Consider the following 27,535-nt stretch of genomic DNA (forward strand, 5'->3'; position numbering starts at 1 on the left):
TTTCAATTTCCAATGGTTTGTTACTAGGATATAGAAATACAAACGATTTCAATGGATTGATTCTGTATCCTGTGACCCTGATGAATTAACTTATTTATTGTAGTAGTTTTTTATGGGGTTTAAAAAAATATTCATTTGGGGTCTCTATGTAGACAATCATATTATATGCCAATACAGACAGTTTTAACTTGTCTTTTCTAATTTTAAAAGCTTTTATTTCTTTTTCTTAATTGCATCGATGTGGTCTCCAGTACAATGTTGAATAGAAGCAGTGAGTATGTTCCTGCCTTTTCACTGATTTTAGGGGGACAGTATTCAATATTTAACCATTAAGTATGTATTTAGCTGTAAGTATAATAGATGCTCTTCATCAAATTGAGAAAGTTATCTTCCATTCCTAGTTTCCTGGGAGTTAGGGAATAGTGTTGGAATTTTGTCAAGTGATTTTTATCTACTAACATTACTTACTCATTTGCTCCTTTATTCTGTTAATGTGAGCTACACTGATTGATTTTTCAATGTTTAGTCAGCTTTCCCCTCCCAGGATAGACTCCGTTTGGTTTTAAGATGTTATTCTTTTTGTATGTTGCTGAATTTTATTTAATAATATTTCAGTGAGGATTTATTTTTGCATTTAGGTTTATGAAAGATAACAGCTTATTTCTTTGCTTGAAATGTCTTCATCATGGCTTAGTATTCTCCATTTTCTGAAAAAGTATGTATAAGTTGTACTTTTTTTTCTAAATATTTGATATAATTCAACTGTATAACCATCTGGGACTGGAAACATTTCTTATTATGCATTCAAACTTTTCTTAGGTATGAGGCTGTTCATTTTCTATTATTTTTCTTCTTTTGGTCAGGCTTTGACGAGTAATGTTTTTTGTTTTTTTTTAATTATACTTTTGGTTTTAGGGTACATGTGCACAATGTGCAGGTTTGTTACATATGTATCCATGTGCCATGTTGTTTTGCTGCACCCATTAACTCGTCATTTAGCATTAGGTATATCTCCTAATGCTGTCCCTCCCCCCTCCCCCCACCCCACAACAGTCCCCGGAGTGTGATGTTCCCCTTCCTGTGTCCATGAGTTCTCATTGTTCAATTCCCACCTATGAGTGAGAACATGCGGTGTTTGGTTTTTTGTCCTTGCGATAGTTTACTGAGAATGATGTTTTCCAGTTTCATCCATGTCCCTACAAAGGACATGAGCTCATCATTTTTTATGGCTGCATAGTATTCCATGGTGTATATGTGCCACATTTTCTTAATCCAGTCTATCGTTGTTGGACATTTGGGTTGGTTCCAAGTCTTTGCTATTGTGAATAGTGCTGCAATAAACATACGTGTACATGTGTCTTTATAGCAGCATGATTTATAGTCCTTTGGGTATATACCCAGTAATGGGATGGCTGGGTCAAATGGTATTTCTAGTTCTAGATCCCTGAGGAATCGCCACACTGATTTCCACAATGGTTGAACTAGTTTACAGTCCCACCAACAGTGTAAAAGTGTTCCTATTTCTCCACATCCTCTCCAGCACCTGTTGTTTCCTGACTTTTTAATGATGGCCATTCTAACTGGTGTGAGATGGTATCTCACCGTGGTTTTGATTTGCATTTCTCTGATGGCCAGTGATGATGAGCATTTTTTCATGTGTTTTTTGGCTGCATAAATGTCTTCTTTTGAGAAGTGTCTGTTCATGTCCTTCGCCCACTTTTTGATGGGGTTGTTTTTTTCTTGTAAATTTGTTTGAGTTCATTGTAGATTCTGGATATTAGCCCTTTGTCAGATGAGTAGGTTGCAAAAATTTTCTCCCATTCTGTAGGTTGCCTGTTCACTCTAATGGTAGTTTCTTTTGCTGTGCAGAAGCTCTTTAGTTTAATCAGATCCCATTTGTCAATTTTGGCGTTTGTTGCCATTGCTTTTGGTGCTTTAGACATGAAGTCCTTGCCCATGCCTATGTCCTGAAGGGTATTGCCTAGCTTTTCTTGTAGGATTTTAATGGTTTTAGGTCTAACATTTAAGTCTTTAAAACATCTTGAATTAATTTTTGTATAAGGTGTAAGGAAGGGATCCAGTTTCAGCTTTCTACATATGGCTAGCCAGTTTTCCCAGCACCATTTATTAAATAGGGAATCCTTTCCCCATTGCTTGTTTTTGTCAGGTTTGTCAAAGATCAGATAGTTGTAGCTATGCGGCATCATTTCTGAGGACTCTGTTCTGTTCCATTGATCTATGTCTCTGTTGTGGTACCAGTACCATGCTGTTTTGGTTACTGTAGCCTTGTAGTATAGTTTGAAGTCAGGTAGCGTGATGCCTCCAGCTTTGTTCTTTTGGCTTAGGATTGACTTGGTGATGCGGGCTCTTTTTTGGTTCCATATGAACTTTAAAGTAGTTTTTTCCAATTCTGTGAAGAAAGTCATTGGTAGCTTGATGGGGATGGCATTGAATCTATAAATTACCTTGGGCAGTATGGCCATTTTCACGATACTGATTCTTCCAACCCATGAGCATGGAATGTTCTTCCATTTGTTTGTATCCTCTTTTATTTCATTGAGCAGTGGTTTGTAGTTCTCCTTGAAGAGGTCCTTCACATCCCTTGTAAGTTGGATTCCTAGGTATTTTATTCTCTTTGAAGCAATTGTGAATGGGAGTTCACTCATGATTTGGCTCTCTGTTTGTCTGTGATTGGTGTACAAGAATGCTTGTGATTTTTGTACATTGATTTTGTATCCTGAGACTTTGCTGAAGTTGCTAATCAGCTTAAGGAGATTTTGGGCTGAGACGATGGGGTTTTCTAGATGTACAACTATGTCATCTGCAAACAGGGACAATTTGACTTCCTCTTTTCCTAATTGAATACCCTTTATTTCCTTCTCCTGCCTGATTGCTCTGGCCAGAACTTCCAGCACTATGTTGAACAGGAGTGGTGAGAGAGGGCATCCCTGTCTTGTGCCAGTTTTCAAAGGGAATGCTTCCAGTTTTTGCCCATTCAGTATGATATTGGCTGTGGGTTTGTCATAGATAGCTGTTATTATTTTGAGATACGTCCCATCAATACCTAATTTATTGAGAGTTTTTAGCATGAAGGGTTGTTGAATTTTGTCAAAGGCCTTTTCTGCATCTATTGAGATAATCATGTGGTTTTTGTCTTTGGTTCTGTTTATATGCTGGATTACATTTATTGATTTGTGTATGTTGAACCAGCCTTGCATCCCAGGGATGAAGCCCACTTGATTATGGTGGATAAGCTTTTTGATGTGCTGCTGGATTTGGTTTGCCAGTATTTTATTGAGGATTTTTGCATCAATGTTCATCAAGGATATTGGTCTGAAATTCTATTTTTTGGTTATGTCTCTGCCAGGCTTTGGTATCAGGACGATGCTGGCTTCATAAAATGTATTAGGGAGGATTCCCTCTTTTTCTATCGATTGGAATAGTTTCAGAAGGAATGGTACCAGTTCCTCCTTGTACCTCTGGTAGAATTCGGGTGTGAATCCATCAGGTCCTGGACTCTTTTTGGTTGGTAAGCTACTGATTATTGCCACAATTTCAGAACCTGTTATTGGTGTATTCAGAGATTCAACTTCTTCCTGGTTTGGTCTTGGGAGGGTGTATTTGTCGAGGAATTTATCCATTTCTTCTAGATTTTCTAGTTTATTTGCATAGAGGTCTTTGTAGTATTCTCTGATGGTAGATTGTATTTCTGTGGGATCGGTGGTGATATCCCCTTTTTCATTTTTTATTGCATCTATTTGATTCTTCTCTCTTTTCTTCTTTATTAGTCTTGCTAGCAGTCTATCAATTTTGTTGATCTTTTCAAAAAACCAGCTCCTGGATTCATTAATTTTTTGAAGGGTTTTTTGTGTCTCTATTTCCTTCAGTTCTGCTCTGATTTTAGTTATTTCTAGCCTTCTGCTAGCTTTTGAATGTGTTTGCTCTTGCTTTTCTAGTTCTTTTAATTGTGATGTTAGGGTGTCAATTTTGGATCTTTCCTGCTTTCTCTTGTGGGCATTTAGTGCTATAAATTTCCCTCTACACACTGCTTTGAATGTGTCCCAGAGATTCTGGTATGTTATGTCTTTGTTCTCGTTGGTTTCAAAGAACATCTTTATTTCTGCCTTCATTTCATTATGTACCCAGTAGTCATTCAGGAGCAGGTTGTTCAGTTTCCATGTAGTTGAGAGGTTTTGAGTGAGTTTCTTAATCCTGAGTTCTAGTTTGATTGCACTGTGGTCTGAGAGACAGTTTGTTCTAATTTCTGTTCTTTTACATTTGCTGAGGAGAGCTTTACTTCCAACTATGTGGTCAATTTTGGAATAGGTGTGGTGTGGTGCTGAAAAAAATGTATATTCTGTTGATTTGGAGTGGAGAGTTCTGTAGATGTCTATTAGGTCCACTTTGTGTAGAGCTGAGTTCAATTCCTGGATATCCTTGTTAACTTTCTGTCTCATTGATCTGTCTAATGTTGACAGTGGGGTGTTAAAATCTCCCATTATTATTGTGTGGGAGTTTAAGTCCCTGTGTAGGTCACTCAGGACTTGCTTTATGAATCTGGGTGCTCCTGTGTTGGGTGCATATATATTTAGGATAGTTAGCTCTTCTTGTTGAATTGATCCCTTTACCATTATGTAATGGCCTTCTTTGTCTCTTTTGATCTTTGTTGGTTTAAAGTCTATTTTATCAGAGAGTAGGATTGCAACCCTTGCCTTTTTTTGTTTTCCATTTGCTTGATAGATCTTCCTCCATCCCTTTATTTTGAGTCTATGTGTGTCTCTGCACGTGAGATGGGTTTCCTGAATACAGCACTCTGATGGGTCCTGACTCCTTATCCAGTTTGCCAGTCTGTGTCTTTTAATTGGAGCATTTAGCCCATTTACATTTAAAGTTAATATTGTTATGTGTGAATCTGATCCTGTCATTATGATGTTAGTTGGTTATTTTGCTCGTTAGTTGATGCAATTTCTTCCTAGCTTCAATGGTCTTTACAATTTGGCATGTTTTTGCAGTGGCTGGTACCAGTTGTTCCTTTCCATGTTTAGTGCTTCCTTCAGGAGCTCTTTTAGGGCAGGCCTGGTGGTGACAAAATCACTCAGCGTTTGCTTGTGTGTAAAGTATTATTTCTCCTTCACTTATGAAGCTTAGTTTGGCTGGATATGAAATTCTGGGTTGAAAATTCTTTTCTTTAAGAATGTTGAATATCGGCCCCCACTCTCTTCTGGCTTGTAGAGTTTCTGCTGAGAGATCAGCTGTTAGTCTGATGGGCTTCCCTTTGTGGGTAACCCGACATTTCTCTCTGGCTGCCCTTAACATTTTTTCCTTCATTTCAACTTTGGTGAATCTGACAATTATGTGTCTTGGAGTTGCTCTTCTCGAGGAGTATCTTTGTGGCGTTCTCTGTATTTCCTGAATCTGAATGTTGGCCTGCCTTGCTAGATTGGAGTTCTCCTGGATAATATCTTGCAGAGTGTTTTCCACCTTGGTTCCATTCTCCCCATCATTTTCAGGTACACCAATCAGACGTAGGTTTGGTCTTTTCACATAGTCCCAAATTTCTTGGAGGCTTTGTTCATTTCTTTTTATTCTTTTTTCTCTAAACTTCCCTACTCACTTCATTTCATTCATTTCATCTTCCATCAGCGATACCCTTTCTTCCAGTTGATTGCATCGGCTACGGAGGCTTCTGCAATCTTCGCGTTGTTCTCGATACTTGGGTTTCAACTCCATCAGCTCCTTTAAGCCCTTCTCTCCATTGATTATTCTAGTTATCCATTCTTCTAATTTTTTTTCAAAGTTTTTAACTTCTTTGCTATTGTTTTGAATTTCCTCCCGTAGTTTGGAGTAGTTTGATCGTCTGAAGCCTTCTTCTCTCAGCTCGTCAAAGTCATCCTCCGTCCAGCTTTGTTCTGTTGCTGGTGAGGAACTGCGTTCCTTTGGAGAAGGAGAGGTGCTCTGCTTTTTAGAGTTTCCAGTTTTTCTGCTCTGTTTTTTCCCCATCTTTGTGGTTTTATCTACTTTTGGTCTTTGATGATGGTGATGTACAGATGGGTTTTTGGTGTGGATGTCCTTTCTGTTTGTTAGTTTTCCTTCTACCAGACAGGACCCTCAGCTGCAGGTCTGTTGGAGTTTACTAGAGGTCCACTCCAGACCCTGTTTGGCTGGGTGTCAGCAGTGGTGGCTGCAGAACAGCGGATTTTCGTGAGACCACAAATTCAGCTGTCTGATAGTTCCTCTGGAAGTTTTTTCTCAGAGGAGTACCTGGCCGAGTGAGGTGTCAGTCTGTCCCTCCTGGGGGTGCCTCCCGGTTAGGCTGCTCGGGGGTGAGGGACCCACTTTAGGAGGCAGTCTGTCCGTTCTCAGATCTCCAGCTGCATGCTGGGAGAACCACTACTCTCTTCAAAGCTGTCAGTCAGACAGGGACATTTAAGTCTGCAGAGGTTCCTGCTGAATTTTTGTTTGTCTGTGCCCTGCCCCCAGAGGTGGAGCCTACAGAGGCAGGCAGGCCTCCTTGAGCTGTGGTGGGCTCCACCCAGTTCGAGCTTCCTGGCTGCTTTGTTTACCTAAGCAAACCTGGGCAATGGCGGGTGCCCCTCCCCCAGCCTCACTGCCGCCTTGCAGTTTGATCTCAGACTGCTGTGCTAGCAATCAGCGAGACTCCATGGGCATAGGACCCTCCGAGCCAGGTGTGGGACACGATCTCCTAGTGTGCCGTTTTCCAGGCCCGTTGGAAAAGCGCAGTATTAGGGTGGGACTGACCCGATTTTCCAGGTGCCGTCTGTTACCCCTTTCTTTGACTAGGAAAGGGAACTCCCTGACCCCTTGCGCTTCCCCAGTGAGGCAATGCCTCGCCCTGCTTCGGCTCGCGCACAGTGCGCTTCACTGACTGTCCTGCACTCACTGTTTCGCACTCCCTAGTGAGGTGAAACTGGTACCTCAAACAGAAATGCAGAAATCACCCGTCTTCTGTGTCACTCAGGCTGGGAGCTGTAGACCGGAGCTGTTCCTGTTCGGCCATCTTGGCTCCACCAACAAGTTATGTTTTTGTAAGGCATGTGATATGGTTTGGCTCTGTGTCCCCAACCAAATCTTGTCTTGAATTGTAATCCCCATATCTTGATGGAGGGACCTGGTGGGAGGTGAGTGGATCATGGGGCCGGTTTCACCCATGCTGTTCTCATGATAGTGAGCAAGTGCTCATAAGTTCGGATGGTACATCTCCTCACCGCACCCCGCCCCCACCGACTGCTATGTAAGATGTGCCTTGCCTCCCCTTCGCCTTTTGCCACGATTTTAAGTTTCCTGAGGGCTCCCCATCCATGCAGAACTGTGAGTCGATTAAACCTATTTATTTATTTATTTTTTTGAGATGAAGTTTTGCTCTTGTCACCCAGGCTGGAGTGCAATGGCGCGATCTTCGCTCATTGCAACCTCTGCCTCCCAGGTTCAAGCGATTCTCCTGCCTCAACCTCCCAAGTAGCTGGGATTACAGGTGACCCCCACCACGCCCAGCTAATTTTTGTATTTTTAGTAGAGATGGGGTTTCACCATGTTGGCCAGGCTGGTCTCAAACTCCTGACCTCAAGTCATCAACCTGCCTCAGCCTCCCAAAGTGCTGGGATTACAGGCGTGAGCCACCACGCCCAGCCTAAACCTCTTTTCTTTATGAATTACCCAGTCTCAAGTAGTTCTTTATTGCAGTGTGAAAACAGACTAATACAGCATGTATCCATTTCACCTAAGTTGCTAAATTTATTAGCATAAAGTTTTTCATAGTTTTCCCTTATCCATTTTTTAAAACTTTTTTTTTTAAATGAGGGTCCCACTATGCTGCTCAGGCTGGTCTTGAACTTCTGGCCTCAAGAAATCCTCCTGCCTAAGCCTCCCTCCCTAGTAGCTGGGATTATAGGTGCATGCCACCATACCTGGCTCCCTTTTTTTTTTGGAGATGGAGTCTCGCTCTGTCGCCAGGCTGGAGTGCAGTGGTGCAATCTCAGCTTACCGCAACTTCCAACTCCCTGGTTCAAGCAATTCTCCTGCCTCAGCCTCCGGAGTAGCTGGGATTACAGGCACATGCCACCATGCCCAGCTAATTTTTGCATTTTTAGTAGAGACGGTGTTTCACCATGTTGGCCAGGATGGTCTCAATCTCCTGACCTCGTGATCTGCCCTCCTTGGCCTCCCAAAGTGCTGGAATTACAGGCATAAGCCACAGTGCCGGGCCCTGGCTCCCTTTTTATCCTTTTAAATATCTTTAATAAAACCTCTTTTGTTTCTGATATTCAAAATTTATGTTTTCCTTTTTATTTCTTGATTTGTGTTAATAGGCGATTGTCAATTTTATCTTTTTCAAAGAAAATATGGCTTTGTTGATATTCTCCATTGTTTGTATGTTTTTCTATTTCACTGATTTCTGCTCTGATCTTTATTATTGATTTCCTTTTAATTGCTTTGGGTATAACTTGCTTTTCTTTTTCTAGAGTCTTAAGCTGAAAATTTAGGTCATCGATTCCAAGCTTTTCTTTCTAAGATAGATATTTAAAGATATAACTTTTAGTTGCATCTCACAAATTTTGATATGTTTTGTTTTCATTATTATTTAGTTCAAAACATTTTCTAATTTCTCTTGTAATTTCTTTTTTGGTACATAATTTATTTAGAAGTGTGTTGTTTAATTTTAAAGAATTTGGAAATTCTCTAGGCATCTTATCAATATTTGTATTGTTATGGTCAGATAAAACATTATTTAAAATGTTAATCCTTTGAAATTTGTTGAGACTTATTTTGTAACCCAGCATATGGTCTATCTTGGTGAATGTTTCATGTGCCTTTGAAAAGAAGGTGCATTTTGCAGTTGGTGAGTATAATGTTTTGTAAATGTCAGTGTGTTGCTAGTGTTATTGAGATCTTTAATGTCCATACTTTCTTGCTCCTTGTCTTATCAGTTATTGTGAGAAGCATATTAATTTCTTACTATGATTTCAGATTTACTATCTCTCTTTTGTTTCTATTGGCTTTTTTTTTTTTTTTTTTTTTTTTTTTTTTTTTTTTTTTTTTTTTTTTTTTTTTTTTTTTTTTTTTTTTTTTTTTTTTTTTTTTTGCTATACTTAAATGTCCGTTTTAGGTGTGGACACATTTAAGACTTTTGTCTTTCTGATGAGTTGAATCTTTCAATTATGAGATGTCCTTTTCTATCTCTGGTAATATCCTTTGTCTTAAAGTGCTTTGGTATTAATATTGCCACATCAACTTCCTTATGCAAACTATTTCTGTAGTAAATATTTTACATTAAAAAACTTTATCTGTGTTTTTATATTTCAAGTGCATCTTTTGGACAGCATATAGCTAGATCTCAGGGTCAGTTTCTATTCTATTGCTTGCTGCTTCTTGACAGCAGGTCACATTATTTTCTGGGGGTTTTTGTTGGCATGTCTATTCATTTTTTATTTTATACTGGATGTTTTGGTGGTTGTCACTCAAGGACACCTTTTACATTCTGCCAGCAGTAATATTCTTCACTCTACAATGTTGCTGAAGTCTCTTCTCAGCTGAAATCTCTTCACATATCTGACTGTACCACTCTTTACTCCTATTGTCTCTAATTTTGTGCAAATTCATTGCAAAGACCAAATAATATAGCCGAAAGGAACTACAGGTTTTGGAACCAAATAGACTTGAATTTTAATCTTGGTTCTGACACTTAATAGCTAGGGTATCTTGGGCAAGTTATAAAATCTCTGTCTCTGTTTCTTCATCTTTAAAATAATTGCAAAAATTCTCCATCTTACTTGGCTTTTATGAGCACTGAAGATGACATAGACATATCATATAGCATATAGTAGATATTCAATAAATTGTACCAGCTATTATTAAGTACTAATACATCTGGTTCAAGTTTTCTACATCTCATAAGAGACTTCGCTGTTTAACTGGATAGCCTATCCAATGCTTTAGCCCATTGACTTCCTTGACTCCAACAACCTCTACCTAAAATTCACTTCCCAATCCCATGGCCATATTTAGAAGCTGTCATCATCTAGAGGCATACCACTTTAGAAACTTTACACTTCAATATCCCAAATTTTCATCACGATTTTTCTCCTTTCCTTTGTTATCTTGTCTTCTACAAACTTTTATTGAGCACTGACTTCCTGTTGGGTCTATCAAAATGAATGAGACAAATTTCTGTTCTTTGTTCTCATAAATCTCCAAGTGTGGCGAAAGGGACAGATAGGCAAGCATACAATCATAAAATCATGGTTATCACAGGTTATTGTACAGAGCACAGGATGGATATCTAACCGAGCCTATGGATCAGGCTTCCTGGAGAAGCTACTGCCTTAGGTAATTTAGAAAGAATAAGTAGAATTTAGCCACATAGAGAAGGCAGAGAGGACAGAAATCCCAGGGTCTAGGGGAAGCCTGACTTGTTGAGTCCAATTAGAGAGAGTGTAAGAGGACACAGAAGAAAGCCTCATCACAGAAAGCTTTGTAAGAGCATTTGTCAGATTTCCAAGTAAAGATCATCTGAACCATGGAAATAAGTGGAAAGATTCAAGAAATATGTAGGAGGTAGGATTGAAAAGACATGGTGACTGGATATTGGTGAAGGAGAAAGAGATGTCAACAAGATTTCTGGCTTACATGACCAGTTGGATGGTGAAACTAAGAGGACACACAGGAGCAGATTTTGGCTGCAGGGAGATGATGAGCTCAGGGTTGGGTCTGAGGTACCAACAGGACAACAAGGTGGAGACATACAGTAGACAGCTGGATAGACAGATCTGGTGCTTAGAAAAGAAGTGAGATTGGAGACAGAGATTTAGCAATCAAAGCAGAGATGAGGCCATGAGAGTGGATGGGATTGTTCAGGGAGCATATATAGAATGAGAAGATATTAAGAACAGAACACTAAAGTTAGATCTATAGACATATATTTGAGAGTCAGTGAATATTGCTAGGGATTTTATAGTCTCAAAAGATGACAGTAGCTCCTTCCTTCCCTCCTCCCAACTCCTCACCAGAAGTGGCCAGGTGCAGATCCTCCAGCAAGAAGAGGAGGGAGCCTTTAGAATCCTGGTGATGCCCAGGCTGTGGGCTGGCTTCTGTTTGGCCCTGGATTCCTCTGCTCAGCAGGAGACGGAGGTGGGTGGAACTGAAGGCAGGGTGGATGGGGCTGCACATGTAAGGGTGATGTGGCTCTACCAGCACCTCCACAAAGGCTGACTTCCCTGTTGCTGCCTCTCCAGCCAGCAACACTGGCTGTCCCCCTGACAGAAGCAGGTCCACCACATAAAAGAGCCGTTCAGTCTGCAGGACAGAAGTGGGACTTACTGCAGCACCTCCAGTATCAGACAGTAATCTAGCTGAAAATAAAAGTCTAGGGGACTTGTCCTAGAGCTGTACTTGGAGAACATTTCATGTATTCTTGTGATTGTGAAAATATATCAAAGAAAGGGAGCAGGTGGGCCTCAGCTGATCTTTGAACATGGATTCCCCCTAAAATAAGTCCTGAAGTTCTAACCCTAGCTCTTGCCTTACTGTCCTCACACCTGGATAGACGGGTGAAAGGTGCCCAAAGTTCCTTTGATGTGGCTGCTCAGGTATTGTCCAGTGAAGGGGACCAGTGTTCCATCTTCAGGGCTTACATGTAGATCAAACACCAAGGCTGAGGGTGGTGGCTCAGGGTAGTTGGAGAGGCGACTAATAGAATCCCTTATGAATGTATCAAAGACGGGCCAGAACCTGCTCAGATGGACACACAGGCAAAAGCGTCAGACAGTTACAACACTTCCATTTATGACACACTCACACACTCCACCATACCCTAACAGTGATGCCATGTGGGTTTTTACTTCCATGGGCCAGTCCATCTCAGCCCTCTGCATCTCCCATCCCCCATCCTGGTAGGTACCTGGAGGGAAGGTGGGCTCCAAAGCCCCAGATCAAGGCAAAAAGAAAACTGCTGACAGCCAGCAAGTGTTCCCTGCACTTATTTGGCACATCGTCACTGTCAGCCTGGGACTGGTTTAGAAAGCTGCTTTTTGAAGACCTGAAACTTTGGGCCACAGGATCACTACAGCTGAGGTCCTCTGCGAAAGTTGCCATGGCCATGATAGGAGCCCCAGTAGAAAAAGGTGGAAGGTGAAAGAAGGAAAAAAGGTTGACACTATTACTTCTCACTCCTGGCCCAGATCCACTAAAGAACACACGCCCCAGGTTCCAGCTATATACCCCAGCTACCCTTAAGGCCCCATCTCTCTCAAACCAGCCCTTCCATCTTCCCACCTGGTCCAGGGGCCTTCTCCTCCTTTAGGCGCAGGTGGGGGTCAAGCAGACTATGCAAGATGCGTGCCATGCTGGTAACTTCTGCCACACCTGCACAAACAGCCCGCTGCCCGTGTACCTGCAGCAGAGAGCTGACACCTTGGCGGGTGAGGAATCGCAATGTTGCAGGCACCAGAACCTCAGCCATGTGGTTGAGCTCAGCGACTGTCTGGTGCTGCAGGTGGTACTCATAAGGAAGGGATGCCATCAAGGCACTAAGTATACACTGCCAAGTCTGCCCTCCACCACACCAGACTAGGGCACAACAGCCTACCACTGTGGGGGACATGCCTGTTGTGTCAGCCACCTCCATCAAGAGAAAGGTGCCTGGGGGTCGTGCTATCTGTTGTCCACTGGGGAGACTAAGCTGGGGAAGCTCACTCAGGAGGCAAGTGATGGAGTCCAGCCAAGCAGCATTGGAGGCTCCATCACATATTATCCAGTGCTGGGTCCCCATTGATTCCTCTGTCTGCCTCTTTTGGCCCATGTTGTTACACTGACCAGCTGCACGAAGTACCTTGGGAAAGATGCCATGATGCCAGCAGGAGCCCTCTAGCCATCCCAGGAACTCCTGGGGACTGAGGCCACTGGGGTACAGGTGGGTAATTTCCACAGGCTGGCAGCCTTGGGTTGAGGTGTCCTCCATGGCTGCCAGCCGATTCTGGATCTTAAATAAGCTGTGCCAACAAGTGGTCTTGCCGCTGCCTGCAGGGCCCAGGAGCAGAATGCCTGAGGCCCGGCTCAGGGCCTGGCTCAACTGTTCCAAGGACCCCAAAATGTCAGGGCTGGGATGCAGACCTACCTGCTGCAGTTCCTCCACCACCAGTGGCTTCATCAGCTTGTAAGTCATAGGTTCTGCCAGCACCTGGCTGGCGCTAGGGAAAAGCGCACACAACAGCCCTCGGAGGTTGTGCAGGTGGAGCCCATTGAGAATGCTAAACAGTGGTGAGCGCAGTAGGGCATGCAGTAGGGCAGCCTCCTCAATGGCAGCTAGGCTGCGAGGCTTCTGGCACTTCGGTTCCTCCTTGGTCACATTTAGTGTCTGTATTGTGTCTTCCAGTATCTGCTTGAGCAGTGGCAGGCGGCAGGGCAGGGGCCCAGACACCAGCTCGCGCTCTAGAGAGAAGAATTTGGATAGGCGGGTAGCCATCTGGAAGGCATCCCGCATCCCTGCACCCAGCAGAGTCAGCTCTGCCACTTGCCGCAGATCAGGCAATGCCAATGCCACAGGCCGCAGCAGCAGGTGCAGGTTGGCAGGCACAGCAGAGCTCAGAGCACGCAGTACCAGGAGACAGCCATAGCCAAGGCGCATAGACACGTGATGTTTTTCAAAGAAGCCACTGCCAAGGAGCTGGGGCTGGGTGGGGTCTATGGTGCTTGTGTTTCGGGAAGCCTCCTGGTACAGTGGGGCATACAAGTGGTGCAGTTCACCCAGGCGCTGGCCCAGGGCAGAGAGCAAGCCAGGGGGCAGCTGCTGAACTTTCTCCAACAGCAGCCAGGCACCACCCTGCACGGCACCATTCAGATAGTTGCTCAGGCATTGAGCCTCTATCTGAGGTGAGCAGGGCAGCATCACCAGCTGGCGGCCCAGGGCCTGTGCCAGGCTATTCACTATAGCTCTCTTGCCCACACCATTAGGACCCAGTACGGTCCCACAGGCCACCTCCTCTAGGGCCAATAATAGTACCAGGGCTGGCCGTTCAGGCAGTAGGCTGGGTAAAGGCCCTAGTCTAGGTCCCAGGTACTCATAATTGTACAGGAAGGACCTGCCTAGCACATCTATCCAGCATGCCGCTGGTGACAGAGAGGGTTCAGAAGATGCAGTAGTCTTAAGACTCTGTAGGGGGCTTTTGGGGATTATGTGAGGTGAACCCAAGTGATACTTGAGTTGGCGGACCCAGTGAAAGTCTGTGAGATCACTGACCTGGTGCTGTTCCAGCAGCTGTGCTATATCCCGGTGAGTCACTGCCATGACCAGCAGGGCACTGAGAAGGCTGGTCTGGCGGACAGAAGGCAGGGACTGCCCACCTTGGGAAGCCCTCTGGGCCTGCATAAAATTCACCAGTAACTCAAGCTTGCGCATATGCATGGAGACCATGGCCAGGGTACCCCACTCAAGCAGAGTCTCCTCCATCTCAGCCCGCCATACTACCTCCTCCGCCACCAGCACACACTGCCATGGGAAGGCCTGGACTAAGTCGATCCAGTGCTGGACATACAGTTGCAGGTACAACTTATTTTGCTTGGGCAGCTGCTTGAGGGCCTCACCTAGAGATGGGCCTCGAGCAAGGCGAGCAGCCACACAGCCCTGCAGCATATGCACCAGTGCCAAGCGCAGACACTTCTCCAGAGAGGCCAGCCACTTAGGGAGATCTGGATGCAGAGGAAGCGGACCCTGCAGCTTCACCTCCTCCCCACCTGCCCCTAGCACTGCAAGTGCCTCCATCTGAGTCTGTGTGTTTGGGCTTGACTCCCAGTCATCTGTATTTTTCTCACCAGTTGGGCAAGACTTGAAGCTCACAGCATGCACATGAGGAAAGCAGCGTCGTACCCATAGCTGGGCTTCGCATGATTCCAGTCGAGCAGCCAGCAGGGCTACCAGCTCACTGTCACTAAGGAAGAAGAGGCGGGGGAAGTGAGCACACACTCCATAGAGCACGCTCTCCAGAGTCATGATGATGCCCTCCAGCTCCACCGATCCTGCTTGCAGCAGTTGTTGCAGCTGCTGGCCTTGGAAGTAAGGGCTCCTCTTGGCACTGGGCACTACAAGTGACAGAACCATGGGGTCAGCTACAGAGATGCGCATCAGAGTTCGATACTGGTCATCCATGACCTTGAAACGAGAGTTCTGTGGTGAGGGAGAGGATGAAAGTGAGGGCCAATATGAAGTGGCAGCTCCCCCTTTCCCACGCTGAGCCCTGCTATTCAGGAACCCTTCTTGCCCTCTTTGCCTCAACCCCCTTCCCTACCAGGTCAGCATTAGGAAACTGGATCTTCATCTCATGCAGAACTTTATTCAGAAAAATCCACTTCTGCTGGAAAGTCAGCCACACCTCCAGCAGGGCACCTGTGTAAGCAGCCAGAGAAATGCTGGTGGGAAACACTAAGGTTCTACCTTCTGCAGGGGAGTCCACCCTGCTCCTGACCTCTCAGGTACTCCGCCATCCCAAGCAAAATACTCTGCCCAGCAGGACTCAGGGACCTTGCTTGAGGGAGAAAAAACTTTCACTGTGAATAAAAACCTGATCTCTTCATCCCAAGAAACAGCCCTGAAGGAGGTCCTCACTCTGTTCTTTATATCTTCTCCCACCCAACCTCCACCTCTCACCCCCATCCCTCTGGGACATCCTGCCTCAGGTCTCACCCATCAGCCTGGCGAGAGGCCTGCACTTACCCAGGCCATGCATGATGGCCACCCACTCCAAAGCTATTTTGTTTAAATCTCCTGACTTTTGGATGGCCAGGATCTTGGACAATGCCTGAAGACTTTCCTGGATGGAATCCTGCAGGTTGCTGTAATCTAAGACAGAAAAAGCTGAACTAGCAGTCAGATGAGGCAAGGGCCGGGGCTGGGGGAGAGAAGAGCAGACCAGGGGAACCTTCCAGGTGAGGCAGTTACAGAGACCCTGATGCCCTTTCTGTCTTTTTCTTTCCCCCCGCCTTTTTTTTTTTTTTTTTTTTTGAGACAGAGTCTCGCTTTGTCGCCCAGGCTGGAGTGCAATGGCACAATCTCAGCTCACTGCACTATGCTTCCCAGGTTCAAGCAATTCACCTGCCTCAGCCTCCTGAGTAGCTGGGATTAGAGGTGTGTGCCACCATGACCAGCTAATTTTTTGTATGTTTAGTAGAGACGGGGTTTCACCATGTTGGTCAGGCTGGTGTTGAACTCCCAACCTCAGGTGATCCACCCACCTCAGCCTCGTAAAGTGCTGGGATTACAAGTGTAAGCCACCATGCCCAGCTGCCCTTTCTGCCTTTAAGGATTCCATCAGCCAATATGTAGAGCCAGTAAAGCACTGGAGTCTCAAAATGGTGAGAGAAGAAGCTCCTCCTTTCCCAAGGCACTGTGGGCAGACTCCAGGCCAGCTAATTTCCCTGACTAGCTGCTATGAGTATCCACCTAACTCCATGGAAGTGCTTTATAAGAACTAGAGCCTCTAGCCCGGGAAGAGGGCTGAATGGCTCCAGGACCCTACATAATATTTCTATAGCAAGAATGCCCATTCTGTCTTAAAAGGGGTCCTGGTAGAGAAGCTGAGAACAAACTTTTCTCTCATAGTCTTAGTACTTGGCTCCTTGGTGCTGCTTAAAGAGTCATCCCTTCATGCCACAAGTGCTTGGTAGGACTAGGGCTGAAAATGAGGTAGGGACACTAGTCGGGGTAAAAATGAGAGAAGAATCAAGAAAAGATGTTTATTCAGACACATGTAGGACTCTCTGAACATCCCTGGTGGGAAGAAAACCCATTATCCTGCTCTCAGAGTGACAAAACTTTTACAGCATTGGACTAATGCTTTCAGCCCCTCTGTCTATCTTCTTCCCTTACTCTTCCCCATGTGAGGAGGCAAAGAGGCCCATCTTTTATGCTCTGTGGGATATGAGGCAGGCCACAGTCCTCTACACAGCTACCTGTGTAAGTGTACTTCAGCCTTCCTCTGCATATCCACACAGACCTCAAGTTCTCAATTAACTGGGGGAAGGTTATGACGAGGTAGCATGAAGTCTCACTTGACCTAGGTCCAAGCTGTGTCTACCAACATGATATATAAAACACACAAACTTCTTGGGGGTGATGGTTCTGATAGTATACTTTCATTTTCTTATATATCCTTATTCTCATTTGGTTAAGAATCTAAAGGGGAGATTAATAATTTGTAGATGTGCCCAATCCTGTAACAACCTGTCTTCTTGAGGTAAGAATTAAATATATAACAAGTCCATCATTTGGGGTTTATTTGGGTGAATGAAGTCACCAGCTTCATGGTGTGTGGCCACTACAAAGATGTGGTCCTTGGTTAACATGCCCGGAGTTAACAGGAAAAGAAAGCCTGGCACAGAGAAAGGAGAGAACCCATAGGGAGAAACCTCAACCATACAAGTGCTTGGTGCAAATGCTAGCTTAGAGAGAGAAGGAAAAACTGAAAAGGAGCAAAGGTGGAGGAAGGGCTGTGAGCTCAGGTAAAGACTGGTAGGACCCAGACTGGTATCTGAAATTATGCTCACAGACATCCCAAGGCCCAGATTATCCAGAGCCTTTACTTTGTACTATGAATTTGTATTTATTACTTTTAGTAGCAGAGAAATCTAAGGATGAGGCAGAAAAGTGGTAGAGATCAAGTAGGAGCAGACTGGCAAAGTGTGGAACCAGGGTCAGAGACGGGCAAATGGATTAGCACAAAATATGCTCAGGACAAAAGTGGGAAGAGAATCTCCCTTCAGTCTTGGTGCAAATGTTAACTGCAGACATCCAGCCTTTGTGTCAGTCCACACCAAAACTTAAGAGTCCTTAATAAGGTCGAAATGTGAGCAAGGGGGCTGGGTGCCATTTATCAATGTGCTGCAAATGGCTGGAAAAGGCACCCCTAACCAAATACTGGATATAAAGAGGTGATAAGGATAAAGAATTTGGGTAATAAGGAACATCTATATTAGAATGGAAAGGACCTACATTCTCCTCCATGCAGAAGTTGAACCAGTTACACATCTTGCCTAGTTGACGTCTACATAGCTTGAGTCCACCCACTTTTCTTTCCCCATTGCTACTATCCTTGTCTAGACCACTATTCTTTTTCACTTGGGTTATACCAGTCATCCCTTAACTGATCTTTCAATTTCCATTCCTTGCCTCCCTTCAATCCATTCTCCATATTGAAACCAGAATGATACTGTTAAACTAAAATCCAATTATGTTACTACCCACAAAAAACATGCAGTGACTTTCTGTTGTTTTCATGTTATTGAGTAAATTATTAATGTGGCCCACAAGACTTTGCATGATCTGATCCTCTCCAGTTCCATCTGCTCCATCCCCTCCTCCACTATTCTTTGGGATCCAGCCACAGAGAAATAGAAGCTCTTTTATTGCATGCTCCCCATTCTTACCATCAAATATACTGACTAAAGCCCTAACTGAACGGAAACTCACAGATTTCAAGCTATTCTTTAGAAGACTCAAACATTTTTGCTTCCACTAGTTAAAGTGTGTGCACACTAAGAATAAGAGTGTGTTTGCAAATCTATTTATGTGAGTTATGTTGTGATTTTAAGTAAAGAGTTGAATCTAATATTGTAACAACCACTGACACATTGGTGGGGGGAAAGTTGCTGTTTCTATGGAAACCACAGAAAGCTTCAGAAAAGGCAAACTGATTAAACACATGCTATTAGGTATAGGCAAGTCAATTTTTATAAATTGGGAACTTACAATAAAAACCTGGAAAAGTTCTGGACTCTGAGACAGTGTCTTCTATGTAACTCCCATACTGTCTTAATCTCCTTGGAAGTCCTCTCCCCACCTCCCTCTCTCCACACAGTGCCCAGCTTCTGCAGCTAAGGACCTTCCCTTCATAGGGACTTTAAAAGTGTCTTCACGTTGCTGCCCAACTTTACAGAAAGTGAAAACAGAAATAGTAGACAATGCATTAATGCAAGAAAGGCAGTGAGGAACTATCAAATCAAACAAAAGCTCTTGTCATTAGGTTAAAACGTTAGTAAATAAATGTACAGGTATATATTTTAAGCTAAAATAAAAATCTTACTATGTATGCATCATTAGTTTTTTGGGTTCACCAACTGGGTTCCAGTTGTGTTGAATAAGAAAATTCTCCTCTATTGGCAATGCCCTAGCTATATCATCTTGGATGCTTATGTAAATACTGTTCCCTTTGTCTGGTCTGCCCTTCTCACCTGGCAAGTTTGGCAAACTCTTACTCCTTCAAAAAGTCAGCATAAGGCCTCTGCCTAAAGAAGACTTCTCTGATTCTCTCTCTGATTCTTTGAGCTGGTCCTCTCTCTGAGATTCTACTGCCCTCAGTAAGGTGCTCCCTTGTGTTTATCCCTATAGTATTGTCTGTCTCTCACTGGACTCAGAAATTTCTGAGGGACAGGGATACTGTCTGTAAGTCTCAAGGTCTCCTGTGTTTAGCACAGAGGATGCAGGTTTGATGAGGGAGAGAATAAAGAAATGGATTAATGAATAAGGCATAAAATCAGACAGCAGAGTGCAATCTAGAGGACAGAGCATTGAAAGGTGTAGACAACTGACTATGAGGAATTTCTGAATGTACCCAGAAAGGGGAGGACCTTTGCTGAAGGACCCAGGCATTGAGTACAGATGGGTGAGGGGAAGGGGACCCCAAGGAGATTAAGACAGTAGGGGGGCTACATGGAAGACACTGTCTCAGAACAGACTAATGTCTCAGGCTGTCTAGTAAGGATGGGGCCCTGGCTAGAGAATCAGATCTGGCAGGGCTTGATGGATATGGTGGATGAAAATGGCCCCCAGCAGGGGGCTTTCACTAGGTCACAAGGACTGGGTCTCACCTGAGAGGATGAAGGTGCCACTGTCTTTGTCCACTACCTCCCATTGGGGTCTGTGGAGCACCTGTCTCTTGGAGCGCTCTGAGGCTGGGGGCTCGTAGGGTACATGCAGGATGAAGTTGAGCAGGCGCAGCTGGCGTGCTTCCCAGTACCGCTTCAACCGCCGTATAGTCTCTTGGGCATGAATTCGTTCATTTTCATTCTGCCAGACCTGGAACAGCTGGATCTCAGGAACCAGGATTGGGTAACTGCTTAGGGGACAGGCTTGGAGCTGGGACTTGGGGATTGGATCTGAGGCAGAACTCAAGGGCCAGGGCTCAGGAGAGTGGAGGTCTCAGAGATGAAGGGAGAGTGGGACCATCAGGCTTCAAAGATAGGCTATTGGCAGCATCTAACTACATTGCCCCGGGGCCACTGCTTTGGAACCCCCACCCACTTTTGCAAGGCTCCAACTGAGCAAATACCTCAGTCAGCTCACGCCCTCTGGGGACAAGACAGGTGTTGGGGGGCACCTGCCATTCTGTGTGCCCACAACTTCGGGGCTGCCACCCACTTCCTTCCGCCATCAGGGACATACTCTCAGTCACTGGGAGTCTGGAATCACCCGAGATCCCCAACTGGAGACTTAAAGAAACTGTTCCTGCCCTTCAGGCAGGTTAGCAGTCTCAACCCCACATTAAATCACATGCCAAACACCCACCACCCTCTTGTCTAAAGGGACTGCTGGGCCTTGACTGGCTTTATTACAGGTCCTGGCTTTGGACCACCTCCCTCACCCCTGTACTGAGGGCCCCACCTGGTTGATTCGATCTGCAAACTCCAGCAGTGGATAAGTAAGCAGCTGGCCCAGTGTTAGGAGTTCTATAGTTTGGAGACTGCCCAGCCCAAGGGCTGGAGGTAGAGAAAACAAGTCAGAGCAACACCCAGTATGTGGCAGAGTCCAGCCCATATCCCATATCCCAGAGGCCAGCCCAGCCCAGCCCAGCCCAGCTCAGACCCCAGAGAGCAGATCTCAGAGCACAAGACAGAGCCAACAGCTTAGAACCCAAGGTCTAGAGCACAACTCAGAGCCCAGAGCTAAGGCCCCAGCCCAAGCACAGCCACCATCAGCAGAGAGGAGGTAGTAAGGGAAGTTAAAAATTTTTGTCCCGGTTAAGGAAAAGAGATTGAAACATGTGGGAAAGGTAGCGAGAAACTTGGGGAGGAAAGGTGTTTCCAGCAGGAGCAGCAGGAAACTGAGTTGTTGCATTGCTCTAACCCCAAATATTTCACTTTCCCCCTCCTCTGACATTAACCAAACATACCACGCAGGAGACACTGGCAGTTGAGGCTCTGTGGGTGGAGGCTGCCCAGCTTAGTGAGCAGGGGCAGGTAGCTGCGAAACTCCCCCAGGATGCGCATGCAGTGCTGCAGCACGGGGCTGTGCAGCCCCAGGGTTGTGCTCATCCGTGCTGCCTCTGTCAGCCAGCCCTCTGTCTTCTCCTGGGCCATAGCTAGGCTGAACTACAGGGAGAAGGGCTCACTGTCAGCTTGAGACTCTTCCCCTCCCCCCCGACTGTAGTCCTTCACTCCCAGGCAAGAGCTCCAAGGAAGGGTGTCAGCACCTTGGCAAAAGCCATGCACTTCCACTCGCTGATGTTTTCAGAGATGACTCGGTACAGGTGCCATATGCGCTGCTGCTGCACAATAGGATGTGTCCCACAGATTGGCAAGGGCACAGGAGTCTCATCCTCTGTGGGGAAGGACTGACTTGAGACCTGGGCTACTTGCAGTGTTGGGAGGGGGGGTGGAATGATCAGTCAAGAGCCCATAATGACAGAAGGTAGGGTCCAGAAAGTGATGGTTGGGGGTGGGGGAAGTGGAGTTCCAAGTTGTTTGGCTCAACAGTGGAGGTGGGGTTAATCCAAGGAACAGTTACTCCAAGGAAAGACCATCTGGGAAAATGTGATGGCAGTGAAAGGGAAGAGTTCCTCTTTTATTAGTCTCCATCTCATTCACTCCATTCTAATGACACTGGACTCTTGACTATGGCTGAGATGCACCAGACATGCACCCTCCTGCTAAGGGCCTTTAACTGGCAGTTTATTCTTTCTGGAACACTCTTCCTTCAGACAATCACATGGCTCATGCCCTCACCAACTTCAAGTCCTTGTTCAAACAAACAGCATCTTTTTTTATTTTTATTTTTTGAGACAGAGTCTTGCACTGTTACCCGGGCTGGTGTGCAGTGGCGTGATCTCGGCTCACGGCAACCTCCGCCTCCCAGGTTCAAGCGATTCTCCTGCCTCAGCCTCCCGAGTAGCTGGGAATACAGGTGCACGCTACCATGTCTGGCTAATTTAGAGACAGGGTTTCACTATGTTGGCCAGGCTGGTCTCAAACTCCTGACCTCGTGATCTGCCCACCTCGGCCTCCCAAAGTGCTGGGATTATAGGCATGAGCCACCACGCCCAGCCAAACAGCACCTTCTTAATGAGGCCTATGCAGGCTATCTGGTTAAAAATTCCTAGCTACCCTTCCTGGCATTCTCAACCCCTCTTACCCTGTTCTATTTTTTTTTTTCTCTATCACTTACCACTTTCTTATATACTACAGAATTTGGTTATCATCATTGTTTATTGTCTTTCTCTCCCAACTAGAAGTTTGGGTCCATTAAGAAAAGCGTTTTGTCATTTGTTCACTGATGTACCTCAAGCCTAGTGTACACAGCAGTCTCTCAACAAATATGTGTTGAATGAATGAATGAATGAACGAGTGAATTAACTGTCAGCCCAAGAGAAAGTTCAGCAAGATGAATATAAAAAAAGATCTGGCCCACATAGAGGACCTGTCATGTTTACCTCTGGCCATTATCCTCCACCCCTTCATCTCACAGAGTACTACATTAGTTCTTAATCAATTACTTATAGTCAGTTGTGAGATAAGTGTCAATAGGAATTTATAATTAACAATAATTATAGTATCGAGGTTTGCAATTTACTTAAAAGACAACAGATATCTCATTAACTTGAACTCCAGTTTACTTTCTTCAGTGGGACAAAAAGTGATAGAGTCACACCCAAATGCTGGACCTCATGCGTCTTACACATGTGCACATCATCTATTTTGGAGATCTCAGAATATTAAAAACCTGGAATCACTAGGCTATCAAAGCTCTGATCTGACAAAAAGTAAAATGACAGTAAATCTAAACTCTTCCAGTCTTTGTCTAAACTCAAAGATATTGCTAGAGTCCCATATAATCTTTGACAGCAGTTGTTTCAACATCAAATATTGGACAAATAAACAACTTCATCTGTAAGAAAGAGCACAGATGATATCTCCAAACACATGAAAAGATAAAGACAAACTGGGGATTAAGAGCAAATGTCCTTTGACGGACATTTTGTGGTATCTACTTGATAATTTCCATGCATTTTAAAACTTTTTATCTGAAAATGAGTTCCAATCTTTAAAGTTGTAGGAAAAAGTAGTAAAAAAAAAAATTGTGTACCTTCTATCTTCCATAGGTATAGATATATATCTATACTGTTTATCTTTGCCTTTTGTTGACATTTTACCCATTTGCTTTACCATTTGCATTCACATGCTCTGTGCATGGGCATGTGTATGCACATACACACACACAATTTTTTTTTCTGAACTATTTAAGGGCAAGTTACATAAATACTCAAGTATGCATTTCCTAAGAATAGGGATATGCTTTAATATAACCACAGTGCGATTCCAAATTTTATATATTATATTGATAAAATATTTTAATCTACTGTCCATATTTCAATTTTGTCAGTTGACCTAATAATGTCCTAGATAGCTTTTTTTTTTTTGCCTCAATTATAGCATCTGGTCCAGGGTGAAGTACTGCATTTGTCATGTCTCTTAGCTTCTTTTAATCTGGAACATTTCCATAGCCTTTCTTTCTTTTGTAACAGACATCTTTGAAGTATACAGTCCCCTTTTGCCATTTTTTTGTTCATAGAAAGTTCCTCATGTTGTGTTTTTATGAATTTTAAAAATGATACTCAGCTGGACTACATAAGTGATATTGTATCCTTCTCCAGTATCACATCTGAAGGCATATGATGTCCCTATGTCCTTCATTGGTGATATTAATTTTTAATCACCTGGTCAAATTATTGTCTGATTTCTCCACTAATTGTTGTTTCTTTTTCTTTCTTTTTTTTTTTTTCAACAAATAAGTGATCTCTGGGAGAAACTCTCTAAGATAGTGCAAATATTCTGCTCCTCATCAAATTTGCCCTAGATTTGGCATCCGTTGATCCTTATCTGATCTGGTAATTACCATGATGGTTGCAAAATAATAATTTTCCCACTCCAGTCTTCCTTCCACATTTACCAGTCAGCTCCTGGCATTTTACTGTAAGCATGAGTCCTCATTTCTCTCTCATTGATTTATCTATTTATTATTACTATGGATAATAAATGCCTTTACTTCAATAGCTTAGAATTTATTATTGTACTTACTTTGGTGATCAAATTGTTCCAGGTTTAGCCAGTTGGTATCCCTTCTGAATCCTTGTGATATGCTCCCATCACTTTTTTAAACACTTTAATACTTTCTTACTTTCTGGTATAAAAAGACACTTTAGGTTCATCTTGTACCTACCCTGCCACAGCCCTGGAATCATCCATTTCTCTAAGGAGCTCTGGTTCCTTTTAATGGAGAATGGTATTAGAAACTAAGACCTGAGCATAATGTGGCTTCTTGCTACTGGGGTTTCTTTGCTTCATGTCCTCTTCAGCAGATAGAGATGGCAAATGTGTGCACATGTATGTACACATAAACATACAGTTACATGCATATACATGTGTACATAAGCATGCATACACATGCAAAATGTGTGTTTTAAAATGCAATAGAAATACAAAGTGATACCATAGGAAATGGAGGCTTATAAAACAAGCTCACAACATTTTTCCAGAACTCAGAGAAAAAGAATAAAGGAATGAATGATGATAAGATAAAAAAAATGAATGAGAGAGATTCAGTACATCCAACATACATATAAGAATTCTGGAAGGAAGGCCAGGCACAGTGGCTTACACCTGTAATCCCAGTGCTTTGGGAGGCTGTGGCAGAAGGACTGCCTGAGTCCAGGAGTTCAAGACCAGCCTGAGCAACAAAGTGAGTCCTCATCTCTACAAAAAATACAAAAATTAGCCAGGCATGGTGGCACACACCTGTAGTCCCAGCTACTCAGGAGGCTGAGGTGGGAGGATTGCTTGAGCCTAGGAGGCTGAGGCTGCAATGAGCTGTGATCATGACACTGCACTCTAGCCTGAGATCCTGTCTCAATTGTTTGGTAATGGCTCTTATATTCCTTCCAGAGCCCACAGAGTTCTTTAAGAACAGAAGGGAACCAGCTTACCTGCACTACAGTATGGAAGAATTGAGACCAATAGTTCTGTCCTGGTCTCCTCCTGTGTATTAGTGAGGCCCTCAGTAGCCTCCTCTCTATACCACACTGGCTGGAGGAAGTGATCTGCTAGAGCATCAATACCTATTCTTATTTGGGGCATGCTGCCTGGTGTAGGACTGTGTTGAACAGGGCTACAAAAAGGCTAAGTTCTATAAGGAGGGCACCCTTACATTTCTCCTGCACATGCTTTTAGCCCCTGACCCCATCACATTCTGATGGAACATTCACTTGTTTGCCTTCCTTATCAGACTGTGAGTCCCCATACCCCCACCCTAAGCACAACACCTGCCATGGTCAATATATGATGTTTTTGTCCTGAAATTTTCATTTATAAAAGACACCAATGAAGGTATGTGATTCCCAAGGCTTGCTTGGGGTCATACAGGACACAGAACCCTGAGTTCCAACTCTCATTTCAGTTGAAGGGTCTATCACAGAGTGATAATGGAGGGTGTGGGGATCCTCAGTACCAGTGAAGATGACATAGGCGTGGTGCAGTTCACTGAGGTCGCTGACTGTGTTCTGGAACTGACGCTCTAGGGAGACGAGCTGGTGCTCAGTACTCCTCTGATCTTGTGTGGGGTCCATAAAGGGACCGGAGAGGGCCTTTGCAAGCAGGCCTTCCAGCTCTGCCAATGCTGCTGCCATCAGCTGCTGCAGCTTGGGCATAATGTCATGTTGCTTGCTGAGCAGGAACTCTGAAGCCTGGCTTTTCTCAAACTGAAATGCCTCCCACATATCCAGAAGCTGTGGGGCAAGCAGAGGGCAGTGGAGTAGATGTGGTTGTGGGGGAGGAGGGTGGGGAGGGATGGGTGACTCCCCGAATTGCCTTCTCACCGAGATGTCCAGTGCTTCATTCTCAGCACTAAAGAGGCTAAAGTGGTTGCGGATGAGTTCATGGAGTGCCCGTATGTATTCCATTCGCTCCTCCAGCTCGACGTACTGTTCATTGGCTTCATTCAACTGCAGGAACTACAGCATGAGACCAGCAGCCCAACAGCCCCACAGCCCCACGTACCTCTTTGGTCCCATCCCCAAGGGGAACTCCCACCTTTTGGAGTGAAGTCTCCAGACCCAGTTGCAGCCTTGTAATCAACTGGAATCAGGGGCAATCTGGGATCAAATCCCTCTCTGACCCAGATCTCTCTGGTGAAGGGTCCACTTCTCACCCACCACCCCATTACCTTGATGACAAGGCAACAATTTTCTATCTGACTGTCACAGAGAGCACAACTCTCTCATCACACCAGGGCCTCCCTGTGACATGAGGAACCTGAGGGCCACATGGACAGGGTAAGAATTAGCAAGGGTAGATCCCTTAGGTGAGCACAGTTTAAGAGCATCAAGCCCTGCTGGGAGCTCAGCAGAGACCTGAAGAGAGTGTGCTGAGCTTTTGAGCAGGATGGGCCCTGAATAAACTGGGAAGGATGGATGGGGAGAGCCCACCTTCTGGGTGCACTGTGCAATGGCGTGAATATCTGAGTTGATGGTTCGGAAGATATGCATGAAATCTGTGAGCTCTGTCATGAGTTGTTGACTGAGACTCCAGCACTCATTTTGCACCTGTGCAAGAATGTCCTTCCTTATGCTTTCCAGCTTGGATTCTGGAGACAGGAGAGTAAAGTGTGAGGGGATGCATAAAAAAGAAGGGGTGCGCTGTGGTCCAGAGTGGGAGTAGGCTGAATGGCAGGTCAGACCATGAATTATCTCATTTAATGCTTGTTGAATCCCTACTCAATGTCCAGTCAGCTGCTATGCACGGGGGACTGTTCTCTACACTGGTAGACAAGAGCAAATGAATGAGACGGAAAGTTTCCCTGCCCTGAAAAGCTCATAATATGAGGCAGAGACAGACATATAAATGAGCAATCACAAATCATTGTGATAAATCCACTGTGAGTGCCTGGGAGCCTTCAGCAGTATAGCTAAGAGGTGGGGGTGCCAGGGGGTGTCCTGAGAAGGCTGGGCAAGGCCCCTTCAGAGAAGGGAACATTGGAGTTGGATGTGTTGAGTAGTTAATGCTCCAAAAAGATGAAACAGTGTGTGCAAGGGTATGGAAATGACACGTTTGTGAATAGCAGAGTACCCTAGCAGAGATAAAAGTATTCTGGTTTTGGAGTCTTACTGCCCTTGCTCTAGAAGAAGGGGGACCAAGAAAGTAGTATGATCTGCCTTTTGTTTTTAAGGATTAAAGAAGGTCTCAGGTGGATAAGGGGCTAGAAAGTAAT

At 44.6% G+C, this 27,535-nt stretch overlaps 1 protein-coding gene across 6 annotated transcripts in view; it reads right to left on the minus strand.

The window, feature by feature from the left end:
- DNHD1 (dynein heavy chain domain 1) overlaps positions 1 to 27,535 on the minus strand; it is an 84,033-nt gene that overhangs the window by 19,599 nt on the left and 36,899 nt on the right. For 4 of the 6 annotated variants that reach the window (XM_058446424.1, XM_058446426.1, XM_058446427.1 and 1 more), the window contains 13 exons: positions 26,754 to 26,911; positions 26,145 to 26,270; positions 25,778 to 26,054; positions 21,471 to 21,598; positions 21,171 to 21,369; positions 20,663 to 20,757; positions 19,870 to 20,077; positions 15,722 to 15,847; positions 15,297 to 15,394; positions 12,289 to 15,175; positions 11,915 to 12,092; positions 11,553 to 11,745; positions 11,022 to 11,310 (listed from right to left, as the gene is read on the minus strand). In XM_058446424.1, the coding sequence (XP_058302407.1) occupies positions 11,022 to 11,310; positions 11,553 to 11,745; positions 11,915 to 12,092; positions 12,289 to 15,175; positions 15,297 to 15,394; positions 15,722 to 15,847; positions 19,870 to 20,077; positions 20,663 to 20,757; positions 21,171 to 21,369; positions 21,471 to 21,598; positions 25,778 to 26,054; positions 26,145 to 26,270; positions 26,754 to 26,911 (4,962 nt within the window). Of the gene's footprint in view, positions 1 to 11,021; positions 11,311 to 11,552; positions 11,746 to 11,914; positions 12,093 to 12,288; positions 15,176 to 15,296; positions 15,395 to 15,721; positions 15,848 to 19,869; positions 20,078 to 20,662; positions 20,758 to 21,170; positions 21,370 to 21,470; positions 21,599 to 25,777; positions 26,271 to 26,753; positions 26,912 to 27,535 lie in introns of all 6 variants that reach the window. The other 2 variants (XM_032166725.3, XM_058446425.1) reach the window with 1 other exon arrangement.

Source organism: Hylobates moloch, unplaced genomic scaffold, assembly GCF_009828535.3.
Source record: "Hylobates moloch isolate HMO894 unplaced genomic scaffold, HMol_V3 SCAFFOLD_11, whole genome shotgun sequence".
Lineage (NCBI taxonomy): Eukaryota > Metazoa > Chordata > Mammalia > Primates > Hylobatidae > Hylobates > Hylobates moloch.